Source organism: Mytilus galloprovincialis, chromosome 14 (assembly GCF_965363235.1).
Source record: "Mytilus galloprovincialis chromosome 14, xbMytGall1.hap1.1, whole genome shotgun sequence".
Classification (NCBI taxonomy): Eukaryota; Metazoa; Mollusca; class Bivalvia; order Mytilida; family Mytilidae; genus Mytilus; species Mytilus galloprovincialis.
Window position 1 is genome coordinate 67,288,703 of NC_134851.1, and position 13,415 is coordinate 67,302,117.

Below are 13,415 nucleotides of genomic sequence, written 5' to 3' on the forward strand. Positions count from 1 at the left end.
GTCAAAATATGGGTACATCATTAATTGAGTCCTATTCTCGATTGTGATATTATACAGAGTCTGGATTTACATGACGGTTGACGCAGCCATAACAGGAAACGCTTACCATGTCGACGCATGCAATCTCGACTCTTTTCTTAGTTCGTGCGATTCTCTCAGTTTTTGTTGTCTACCTTGGTTTGTCTTCTAACTTGATTCATAATATTCAAATATCGATAAACTTTTGTTGACTGAATTAACCAAGTATTTCATGTGTTTATTTACTAGTATATCGATAAACTATCTATATATCTATAGTTGACACTGTCCTTTAAGAATAGGGACGAAAGATACCAAAGGGACAGTCAAACTCATAAATCTAAAATAAACCGACAACGCCATAGCTAAATATGAAAAAGACAAACAGACAAACAATAGTACACATGACACAACATAGAAAACTTAAGAATAAACAACACGAACCCCACAAAAAACTAGGGGTGATCTCAGGTGCTCCGGAAGGGTACGCAGAATCAGCTCCACATGTGGCACCCGTCGTGTTGCTTTTGTGATAACAAATCCGGTAAATAGTCTAATTCGGTAGGTCACATTCATGAAAGGGAGGTAACAATCTGTATTTGGTTTGAAACAGTTATTTTCATAAAAGCTTTTTAAAAATTCACGTGGAACAATTCAAATGATCTATTTTCTTAGAAGCTTAGAATATATTCATGAAAATTGTTGGCACATAACTGAGTTTTAAGAGTTATTTTTCTAAGCTTGACTAAAAGTTTTGACATTTATTGCTCTTGCAATTGAAAGAGCAATTTTGTTTTGGAGTTCATTTAAACTTATAAACAACATTTCCCTGTAAACTAAGATATCAAGTTCATAGAAATTTATATACAAACTTTTATAAATTGTTACTTGGATGGAGAGTTGTTTCATTGGCACTCATACCACATCTTCCTATATCTATTAACTATATAAAAAGTAAAATCACAAAAATAATGAACTTAGAGGAAAATGAATTTATAGATAATTTTATACATAATACTTACTGTACATTTTTATTTAAATAAAGCTTTCAAAAAATTAAATGTTAAACAACATGGTAAACAATAAAACAGACAAGCAAACAAAAATGGACAAGAGAGTTAACATCAACTAGATTTGAAAAACATCATTGTTAACAATAAAACAACAAATAATGGAAAAAAAGAGCGTCCAAATATACAACGAAATACTTCCAACGGCTCTTTTAAACACAAGCAAGTTGCACATAGAGAAAACTTTTATATTCAAGTGAAAAATTCAGCACTTCGGAAAAGATTTTTAACGAAAGTAATACATATAACGTCATTCTTAAATTCACGGTATAAATAGATCTTCATGACTGTGGTGGTTGGAAACTACTGGCTGTCCGGAGGCTACAATTAAAATATGAAAGCGTCAGTTATCATTTGTGTTGAATTTCATTTACATCTCTTTTTAAAATAATTACTTGAATCACAAATAATAAAATGAACAATGGACATAAATATCTCGGAACATCAAATACTGTCATTAAGCGAAGTTTTTGTTATATAGCATTCCGGATTTGATGCAAAATTTCAAACCGAAGCCCGTGATATGAATTATCCCAACAATGCGTACAGCGTTAAATGGGTGATTGTTAAACTATAATACACACGTTTTGTATGTCGTGATCAGGTAATAGAACTATGTTTAAAAACTTGAAATTCATAACCTTTAAAACAATCTTAGATTTTCTTATATCGAAACCTTAATTTTTTTTCTTGACAACATATTTGTTTCAACAGGTTGAATGTATTAAAATGGGCACCAATTGCACCCCTTTAATAGCAGACCTATTCCTTACATCACAGTTTATGGCCAACCTCAGTAAAGATCCGTCTAAATTATATCTAATTGATAAATTTGAAAATACTTACCATTACCGTGATGATATTTTTGCTTAAAAGAATAAAATATTTTCTAATTTTACATCGGAAATTTACCAAAAGGGAACTTATTTAAATAGATCTAGACTAACTCAGACATCAATTACTGTCCCTTTCTAGATAGATATTTGAGTTGCATACGGGAAACTTATTATAAAAATGTTCGACAAAAAAGACGATGTTTCGTACCCGATTGTTATTTTTCTCGTTTTGGACAGTGATGTTGCAATTGCCCCTTTTTACGATGTGTATATTTCCCAACTTATTCTTAAAGGATATCAATTTAACTCAGTAGTTAAATATTTAAATATTATTTTTTATATTAACATGGATTTTGTTTTTGAAAAATTAAAACATAACTAGGTATATATTGTTATATATGATCCTACCTCCTATACTGTTGACTTATATTTCGGCATTGTACAAGGTCATGCGTTTCTCATACTGTTTATGACTTCTTAATACAAAATCAGTTAGATGTGTCATGATTGATACTTTAGGCTAGGAAAACATGATTTATATATTTGTTGTTATTGGCTTTGAACTAGCTTTAAGTTACCGCATTTCGTGTTGTAAAACTACTGTCCCAGGTTGGTGGTGGTGGTGGTGGGGGAATGGGGCACTCACAAAAATGTTTAACACCGCCACTTTGACGTTTTAAGTCATGAGTCTGTAGTTCTGTTCGTGTTGTTAAAAAAAAGCTTAACCTATGCATTCGTCACTATTCTAAGTACTTACCGGTTGTTCTCTGAAATACTGTGTCGATATCTAAGCTAAAACGTAGAAAAAAGTGAAAGTAAAAACTGAGGATTGGATTTGACTATCTCAACTTTTAAATAAATATGAACGTTCAGAATATACATGGAATAATTACCACTGAACGATAAGTTTTTGAAAGAGTGGTAAGTACAGTTTGACATAAACTAAAAAAATGAACAGATAATCACTGTATGTGTAATTTTGCAGAGTGCACCTAGTTTAAAGTTACCATCGATAGTTCTTTAGATGATTAGATTTGTTGTATGAATTTTTATTATTCTCAAGTTGAAGTTATGTTCAAGTTTCATAATTATATTTTTGTGGAATCATTATAAATTAAAAAAAAAACGCTAAATCTCTTTTGAAAACGAGCAACCAGGAACTAATTCTAATTGTTCTAAAAAAAAAATCGTGTAATCTTTAGCTTTCGTTAGTACCTATTTTGCAGAAAATTCAATGTCATGGATTTGCAAAAATCTGTATCGAAGCCTACAGAAAATGTATACCTCTTCGAACATTTAAATAACGAAACAAAAGGTACCCTCACAAATAAGAATGAATTCATTGTACCCACCTTCATATGATTTAACGTTTGTTTTTTTGTGAATGTTGTGCAACAACATCTCTAGATCACAGTGCAGTGTTTTTCTTATCGGTTGTGATGTCTGCCTTTTAAGAATTACATATTGTTCATTGCCTCTTTATATTTCTTCTTATTGTTTAACCGTGGAACTTTTTTAACAGATTGATTGTACAAAGCGGTATCAATCCTATTCTGCTTTTTAAATTTTAATCTGAGATCCCACTAAAACCCACAGATCTAGTATTTACAGATTCAAACAAATTAACATGTTTAAATAATATTTATCCTGCTTTTTAATCCATAGATTCAAGAACAATTTAAGACGTGTAAATCTGCCGTAGGTGTTTCTATATTGTTAAATCTACAATGCATATTTCCAAATTGGTAATCTACCATGTTTATGTTTATGTTCGGAACTAAACACATTTATTCGAAAACCAGTTGTTGGCATGACACGGGGTTTGTTCTTCTCATATATGTTATAATGGTATGATACTAAACCCCTAACGGGAAGGATTGTGCCTGATATTCATATGATGCAATCATAATCTTTCAATCAGTGTAATTGAAGTCTGGAGCTGGCATGTCAGTTAACTGCTAGTAGTCTGATGTTATTTATGTATTATTGTAATTTTGTTTATTTTCTTTGGTTACATCTTCTGACATCAGACTCGGACTTCTCTTGAATTGAAATTTAAATGTGCGTATTGTTATGCGTTTACTTTTCTACATTGGTTAGAGGTATAGGGGGAGGGTTGAGATCTCATAAACATGTTTAACCCCGCCGCATTTTTGCGCCTATCCCAAGTCAGGAGCCTCTGGCCTTTGTTAGTCTTGTATTATTTTTATTTTAGTTTCTTATGTACAATTTGGAAATTAGTATGGCGTTCATTATCACTGAACTAGTATATATTTGTTTAGGGGCCAGCCTCCGGGTTCCGGAATTTCTCGCTACATTGAAATCCTGTTGGTGACCTTCTGCTGTGGGTTTTTTTATGGTCGGGTTATTGTCTCTTTGATACATTCCCCATTTCCATTCTCAATTTTATTATGTGCAGATGATTTATATCTACTAGTATTTGGAGTGGTTATCTTGAAGTTTATGGTTTGTCTCTGAGACTCCTTCTTATAACTTAAAAGTTATTCAAATTCACTGTATAGTAATTTAATCGATATTTTGACTCATCTCTTCAAACGAGACTCTAAAAGCTGATTTGTACATTTATAAGCTACTTACCTGGTCTTGGTCTCATTGGAGAAGGAGTCTTTGGCACTGAAAAATAAAAACGGATTTTTTTCTACAACTGGCGTAAGAATGAACTCTTATGTTTTGTACAAGTCTAATATTTCCTTTTACACACTCATAATATAATTTCTGACATTCCAACGTGTATGTTTCAAGCGTACTTGGTAGAAAATGTATCATGAGCATGTTACTACCAATCACTCCTGTCAAACTACCAGTGGACAAGCATTCCGCAGAGAAATAAGAACTGACGACTCAAGAAAGCTTTAGTTCTGCCATTATTTAACTATAAAACAAGAAAGTATGATTGCAAATAAGAGAACTCTCCACAAGAGACCAAATGACACAGAAATTAACAACTATAGTTCACCGTAGTCCTTTTTATTTGTAGGTTGCAACACACTAAAGTACACCTCACTTTAGACGCTTTTTCACATCCTATTACCAGTTACCGTAATGGCAAATGCCATATGGACCAACAACATCTGCTGTACAAGAACAGCTAGCAACCAGGAACTTATATCAAATTGTATACGTCGTTGTGATAGCCGGTAATATGATGTGCTTTGGCAGATCTGTTTTGTTTTTATAATATCAACATTAATATTTTTAGGCTCTATTATAATTGTAAATGATAGTCCACAGATCAATACTTAAATCTTGTTATGTCTACCTTTATAATTTTTTTCACACTTTGCAATAATTTATTTACAAGATTTTACAAATAATTTTTAAGTCATCTTTTATCAAAAAATGCAGGAAAAAATAAAGGATACTAAAAACACTAACAAATTCAGAGAGAATTAAAAACTTTTTTCAAAGATGCATATATCAATCTGTGATAAAACTTTAAAAACTGACATGTTGAATTCTATTTTTTAAATGAATATACACCGTAAACACAATACAATAAATTTGTCAAGAGTTGATTGTCAGGGGGAAAATATAGCAATCCCCTCTTAAATTTTACTTTAATAATTTTAATAACGTGATTTTTTACTCAAAAAAGCAATTAAAATGTCATTCTTTTATAGGTGATTAGCAAACATTTGTGTAACTTACTTCCAAGCAGTCCTGCATAAATATGAGAAGGTCCTTCTGCCAGTTCCCTCTCACTACTTATCAAATATTGATAGGTGTTTAAAGGATGAGAAGAGATCTCATCCAGTTCACCACGATCCTTAATATTGAAGCCGATTACATATAACTCGATCCCATCTGTCTCTGCTCTCTCTGCCGCTCGCCAAGCATCTTTTGTACTCAAACTCTTATCCTGACCAGTTATCAACAATATAAAGTTTCTGGCATAATCACGATCACCCTGGTCAGGTCTGAACATCTGGGTTCTAGCCGTATCTATGGCTTTGGCTGTGTTCTTTAAACCCCTTCTGTTCTGCACCTTGTCTACAGCATGTTTTACATTAGCACTGGACTGATAGTCCTTCAGATTGAACTGAACCTTTGAATCGGTGCTATATGTCAACAAGCCAACTCTAAATTCTTGATCATCGATACTAATTGTATATGCGAGATGTTTAGTAAATGTTTTCATCAAATCAAAATATTCTTGAGAAACCGAAGAATCAAGGATAATGACCAAATCATAACCAGTTTTTCTTGTTTTTTCTGTTGTGGCAACTGAAAAATAGATAGTTGGTCCACTCATTCTGAACATATATGGAATAGAGAAATTATTTGGATTTTTTTTGGGGTATTGATATGTTGAAGAGATTGTTATAGACCTCAACTTACAAATTGACCATATTATATGATAGTGACAAATTTTATATCCATATTTATTAGAATCATATCATGTTGACATCAAATTAATAATTTATCATGAGTATTAATAGAATTTTATTTTATATGTGCTGTCTAAAAAGAGAACAGTCAGTATGAATTGAAAACATGTTATTCTGCACAGACATATTATTCAGGCTTTTAATTAACCAATCATTCTTCGCTTTAGTAAGTAGAGACGTAACAAATACTAATTATAATGTCTTTACTTAAACAAGCCTTGTGATCAACTGTTAAAACAGTTTCTTTGTTAAAATCTCAAAATTCTTCAATCTGAAAATGTTCTTCAGACTTATAAGGTACATTTGTTAATCAATTACATATCGGACGCTTATGTTTTACTTACTTACCAGTTGTTTCAGTTATTGGTAGTGTGATTAGTACTGAAAAAAACCCGCAAAAATTACATTTGTATAATTAGATTTATAAAATAAACATGGATATCCATAGACACTTAATATGATTCAAGACTGCAGATAATTTAATTTAAATAATTTCTTCTCACATCTTCTTCTTTTTCAGCAGAAATTAAAAAATCTAACAATACTTTTAAAAAAGGCTCTATTAACCTTCAAAATAATGTAAATATTTATTTGGCTCTTCCGCCTTCAGTGGAAAATCTAGTGAAAAAGAACCCAAAAAAAATTACCTCTATTTATGATAGAGTTGTGAAAAATCAATAATAAAACAATACCGATGACGACACTGATCAAAATGTATTTCTAAATAACAAATCGTACATTTTAAAGAAATTATTTGTTAAACTATGCTATTAGAAATAAACATGCAAACACACGATGTTTTCTGTTCAGTATTTATTTAGATAATTGCATTAGAAGCTTGTGAAACTGAAATCTAAAAAATGCCAATCTTTGCTTCAAAAAAATCATGTACATACAAAATCTAAAGATCTTTTGGGTCACCAAGAGTGTTCCATAAAGTCCTCTGCATGTTACAATTTCCCAAAACATTCTTATTTTTCATATTCTAAGTTTTTGAGTATACCGGTCTGCTCTTGTCACATGAACATTCAATATAGAAATATTTCTTATCATGAATATAACAATATAAAAGTCTGAGCAGATTAAAAAATTAAAGATTAATATTCTTATAAAGTAGGCATCTTTTTACAATTTTTTGAAAAAGTCATCTCAATTTTTGTACATGTATTTGCGGTCTTCTCGATCTATTCACATTCAATGTTTACATCGGGATAAGGTCCGTTTGAATTTGCTAAGTAACTTAATTTCAAAAGTGCCAATGTTTGCTGCATATCAATCGATTCCTTTGCAATGTTTTCACCGACTTTCTCTGACCTAGCTGCATATTTTTACGGATAATTAGCATGTTTCAAAGAGGTATACAGCCAGTGAAGGTCGTTTAGTCTGCTGTACTCGTTCGTTTTCTATTTAATGCGAGAAATGATAACATTAAATGGAAGTTTTGTGGTTTATTTTAACGTATTCCTATTTTTATTATTTACCAGAACGTTTTCACGTAAAGTTATAATTGATAGCGTCCTTGCTAAAATGGGACAAACATTGAAAAGATATAGTTTTCAGTGATTACAGGGGAGGTAATATTTTGTCACTAGATTTCCCAATGCTGTCCACAGAAAAATGTTCCCTATTCCAAGATTATGACAATATTAAGAAATTCGACCAAGAAATGAATGCGCTATCAATATAACAACAAATTAAAGCAATGATGGATGTCTTATTTTCCTAAAGAAAACTGAATTGTACTATATAAAAATAAGGAGATGTGGTATGATTGCCAATGAGACAACTATTCACCAAAGTTCAAATGAGGTGGATGTAAGCAATTATAGGCATGTTCATTTAGTTTGTGTTTTATGATAACAGAAATTGTGGCAATCCTTAATACGTGTAGATATTTTCTACTACATGTTATTAAGTTTCCGATTTCTTATTTCTGTTTTCAGATTTCGATAGATTTTTCGTAAATTATTGAAAAATTAGTACAACAGAATAAAATGAATAACATCATGTACTTACAAAGAACTCTGAGAGAAGTTTGTTGACTTTGTCCAGTCCCGACAAGATTATTAGCAAAACATTGATACAATCCTGTATCTGAGGTATCCAGATATGTGATGGTCAGAGATGGTGAGCTGGGAGAGACACGAGAGTAACGCGAAGAGGTGGTGACGACATCAATCATTTCTCCTCGGTCCTCCCTCCTCCAATAGACGGTGGTTTCAGGTGGATTTGCCACAACATCACATTCCAGAGTCACCTTTGTACCCAAATCTCTGCTATATTCCCTCCTAGGAACTGTCACAACAGGAAGACCTATAAAAAATATGCATATCATAATAAATCAATTTCCCTCATTAATATACTCAGGGGGTAATTACCTAAAATCTAGCAGAATATAATCTTTCCATTGCAATTAGTATCATTCAAATTAAACTCTTACTTATTTTCATGAATATGCTAGTATGATTTTCAGGTAAAAAATGCGTTATTTTCTGTATCAAAATTATTATCCAATTATTTTATGTGAAATGTTTCTTTGGAATATATTCTAAATCTCTTTTGATTCATTTTCACTAACCTCCAGTTACATCAACATCACCATTATGACTGAATCCAACACCAGCAGCATTCTCTGCAGTACATACGTAGGTACCTTGATCTTGAAAGTTTGCACTGTTTATTGTAAGAGAGGGCACACGTACTGTAGAGCCAATGTATTTTCTACCATCAACTACAACTGATGTCCTTGAATCAGCTTGGACTCGATACCATGTGACCTCCTTTACAGGTATATGTGACCGCACCTTACAGACTATCGTCACATGTCCTCCATAACGCACAGTGCTTCTGTATGGTATAATATCTACATCGGGTTTCACTATAAGAGAAAACGTGTTGAATCATGAGCTGTTTCTCAATAATGATAAACCTTATCTAAGTATTCATTAAACAGTTAATAAGCAAAGGGTGTAACAATAATGCACATGGTAAAACAGGATCAGGTGAGCCAATAGAGGGACGAAATATACCAAAGGGACAGTCAAACTCATAAATCTAAAACAAACTGACAACGCCATGGCTAAAAATGAAAAAGACAAACAGACAAACAATAGTACACATGACACAACATAGAAAACTAAAGAATGAACAACACGAACCCCAATTGTCATGGTGCTCAGATCCATATAAAAATGTGATGAATTCTTCATATATGTTTATACTGTTCACTCTATGTGTTAAGATATATACAAATTTGAAAAACAAGAAGTTGATTAAACTAAAAAATAATCCAAATAAATATATAATTTTAAATCACACTGCATGGCATGCTTACACGAACAAAAATAACAAATTTCAGAAAGAAAAATAAAAGGAATATCTCTATTTATAAGGAGATCCACAATAATAAATCAAAACTTGCATTTTAACCCTATTTTCTATTTTAAGCCTTATACGCCATTTAGATTGACATCCAGATTGACAAGTCACTATTATGTGTGTGGCCAAGTTTGGTAAAATTTGGTTCAGTAGTTTCATTGAAGAAGATTTTTGTAAAAGTTAACGAATGACGACGACGATTACAATGTAGACAATGAGTGATGAGAAAAGCTCGCATTGCCCTTCAAGCATCCCACCACCAAACTAAATACCCCAACGAAGTTTGTGGTCAAGTGTGGTAAAATTTGGTCAGTAACTTCATCGAAGAAGATTTTTGTAAAAGTTAACGGATGACGACGACAACTACAATGTAGACACTGAGTGATGAGAAAAACTCGAATTGCCCTTCAAGCATCCCACCATCAAACTAAATACCCCAATGATGTTTGTGGTCAAGTGTGGTAAAGTTTGGTCAGTATTTTCATCGCAGAAGATTTTTGTAAAAGTCAATGGATGACGACGACGACTACAATGCAGACACCGAGTGATGAGAAAAGCTCACTTTGCCCTTCAAGCACCACCCACCAGGGGTTTATACACTACAAATATCATACCCCAGGTGTCCAGTAAAATATATTTAGTGAAACAGCGGCTAGAAGCGTTTGCTGCGAAGAGAATGCAGATGTTTTGGCATTTTGTGCCAAGATAGTAGTTTCACGAAGAAGTATGGATTAGCTATTGGACTTTTTCTAGTGAATAAATCATACAACAATATTATTTCAAGTTTCCTAAACCCTCGTGATATTATTCTGTTGAAGGAACTCATATTGGATTAATTGTTCCAGCTCACACAATCAATATGCACCATGCATTTATGGAAGAAAGGGATTGTCTGTCATGTCGAGGAGAACAACACTATTTCTCAATAAATGCAAGAGAATATGAAGGACAGTTACAAAAAAAAAATACATTACCAAAAGTGAAAGGGTAAAGTTTAATAAAAATCCGTTAAAGTATAAAGATACTTTCTACGATCCCATAGGACAGCTTGGACACACAACAATTGGTATGCATAGTATCAAATTAACAGAAGCCATTCCAGCAAATGAACCACCTAGTAGAGATCTTCGTTATAAACGTCAAACAATTAGTGATAACATGAAGTTAAAGTAGGAAGACAAGAAATTTATTGACCAAACAATAGCCTCTGGTGGTCAGGCTTCGTATTTGAGAGGATCGCCTGTGTGTTGATTACAAAAAACCGAATGATAACTTGATCAAAGACGCATATCTGATCTCTTGAGAAGAATGCAATTTAGACTCGCTTGATTTTGGTCTCATTGGAGGTATATTTATCTTAATAAGCTATGTACCTGGTCATGGTGTCATCGGAGGAGAATAACATTATAAGCTTCTTACCTGGTCTTGGTCTCATTGGAGATGGATCCATTGACTCTAAAAAATAGAAACAAAGTTTATGTAAACCTCAGTTGTTTAATTAGTCGAATTTCCTTTTGCACGCTTAGGATTTATTTCTGGCATTCAAAAGATTTTGTCTCAAGTGAACCTGTTAGAGATGATTCCAGACATATGTCAACTGCATCTTTTAGTAAATTATCACTCAGTTGGTACATCTACCAGTAGGCTTTAGTTCAGCCATGCTAAAAACTGATATCTCCTGTTTGTAAATATCTAGTATCTAATACGTATCTAAAGAACGTTAAATACAGATGTAGATCCCTTAGGCAACAATCACCTTAAATGGCTTTGGCTTATCATTTCCTGTTCATGGTAAGGAGATATATAATATTATGTTCAATGCACTGATTTTTTTTATCTCAAAAGTACTGATAAAGCCAGGAAAAAAGATAACTATCAAACAAGCCACATATAAGATTGATTGTATGAATGAAAAATCTTAACCCCAAAAGAACTAAAACTGGATCCTTTCTTAAACCATAATTTCAAACCTGCTTAAGATAAGACAAATGAACAGAAGCACAGAAAACCTAATGCCCCAATACTAAAAAACTATATACTTTTTAAAATGGTTTCAAATATATGTATTAAATATATGTATTACTTGAAAAAAGATCATCATCAATTTTAATAGGAACTTCAGCCAGTTCCCTCTTACTCCTCGTTAAATACTGATAGGTGCTCAATGGATGAGAAGAGGTCTCATCCAGTTCCTCACGATCAGTAATGTTCAAGCCAATAACATATAACTGGATTCCGTCTGTCTCTGCCCTCTCTGCCGCTCGCCAAGCATCGTTTGTACTCAAACTCTTATCCTGACCGGTTATCAACAATATAAAGTTTCTGGCATAGTCACGATCACCCTGGTCAGGTCTGAACATCTGGGTTCTAGCAGTATCTATGGCTTGTGCTGTGTTTGTTATTCCCCCTTTGTATCTGACCTGATCGACAGCATTCTGGACATCATCACTTATCCATGTTGACTGGTAGTCTTTGAGATTAAATTGAACATTAGAATCTGTGCTATATCTCAACAAACCAAATCTATATTCATCATCAATAATACTAACTGTATCTACGAGATTTCTAGTAAATGTTTTCATCAAGTCAAAATATTCTTGAGAAACAGAAGAATCTAGTACAACAACCAAATCATAACCAGTTTCTTGTGGTCCTACTGTCGTGGCAACTGCAAGAGAAATAAGATTCTGAGCATATAAGACATAAAACATTTGTGTTTTTTATCATAATGATGATATGTTGATTTTAAAAATTGTATATAGATCTCATCCAACTACATTAACTATAAAAAGAGGCTCTCATGAGCCTGTGTCGCTCATCTGTATCTAATGTGGTTTTGGAAATCATGCAAAATAAAGTTAAAACCATAATAAATAGTACATGTATAAGATACCCTAATAATAATTGAGGCGAAGTTTAGGTTAAATTTTGACCAGCATTTAAATCAAAAGCATAAGATTTGAAAAAAAGAAGTTTACAAAAATTACAAATAAATTGCAGAAAATTACTTTAAAGGACAATAACTCCAATAAAATGTCAATTGACAATTTTGGTCATGTTGACTTGTTTGTTGATCTTTCTTTACTTAATATTTTTGCTGTTAACAGTATATCTCAATCTATAATGATATTTAAGATAATTAACAAAAACTGCAAAATGTCCTTTAATAGTTATCAAATGTACCAGGATTATAATTTAGTACGCCATAATTTTAAACGAGATATCATTGCAAAAGGATGCTGTTGTTAGTCTCCCAAACGAACATGAAATTGAATACCCCTCCTTTCCAAAATTTATTTCAACCCGTACCTGTATAATGCTGGAAATGCCTTTAAATGTTTTTTGGGAACACCCTTCAAACAAAATTTTGGCAGGGGTTCCCCTGACCCTGTCTAACCCACCGGGTATGGGGGTGGGGGGCATTCACCCAATATAAGTATGCTGAAATAGACGATAAAATAATGGTTTATAGAAAAGAAACACTGAACAATTTTGAAAATGGAAAATATTGAGCAGAAATTATAAGCATCCCCCCAACTCCTGTAAAAATTTCACCCCCATGAAAAAAAATCAAGTCATTCCATTGTAGTCTTACAATAGTTACTGAAGACCTCTTATTACTATTTAAATTAGTTTAAAAGTTTCACGTTTTACAATTTTCCGATATACTTCTATATTAAACCCATCTGTTCTATGTTAACCAT

General features: G+C 32.6%; 1 protein-coding gene across 1 annotated transcript in view; it reads right to left on the minus strand.

Annotated features, from left to right (window-relative positions):
- Positions 1 to 995: 995 nt before the first annotated feature.
- LOC143058156 (collagen alpha-3(VI) chain-like) overlaps positions 996 to 13,415 on the minus strand; it is a 68,611-nt gene continuing 56,191 nt past the window's right edge. Inside the window, exons 17-25 of the mRNA XM_076231619.1 lie at positions 11,795 to 12,379; positions 11,131 to 11,166; positions 8,912 to 9,211; positions 8,350 to 8,646; positions 6,682 to 6,714; positions 5,594 to 6,169; positions 4,523 to 4,558; positions 2,682 to 2,716; positions 996 to 1,409 (exon numbers count right to left, since the gene is read on the minus strand). Coding sequence (XP_076087734.1) covers positions 2,712 to 2,716; positions 4,523 to 4,558; positions 5,594 to 6,169; positions 6,682 to 6,714; positions 8,350 to 8,646; positions 8,912 to 9,211; positions 11,131 to 11,166; positions 11,795 to 12,379 — 1,868 coding nt within the window. The 3' untranslated portion in view covers positions 996 to 1,409; positions 2,682 to 2,711. The remainder of the gene's footprint in view (positions 1,410 to 2,681; positions 2,717 to 4,522; positions 4,559 to 5,593; positions 6,170 to 6,681; positions 6,715 to 8,349; positions 8,647 to 8,911; positions 9,212 to 11,130; positions 11,167 to 11,794; positions 12,380 to 13,415) is intronic.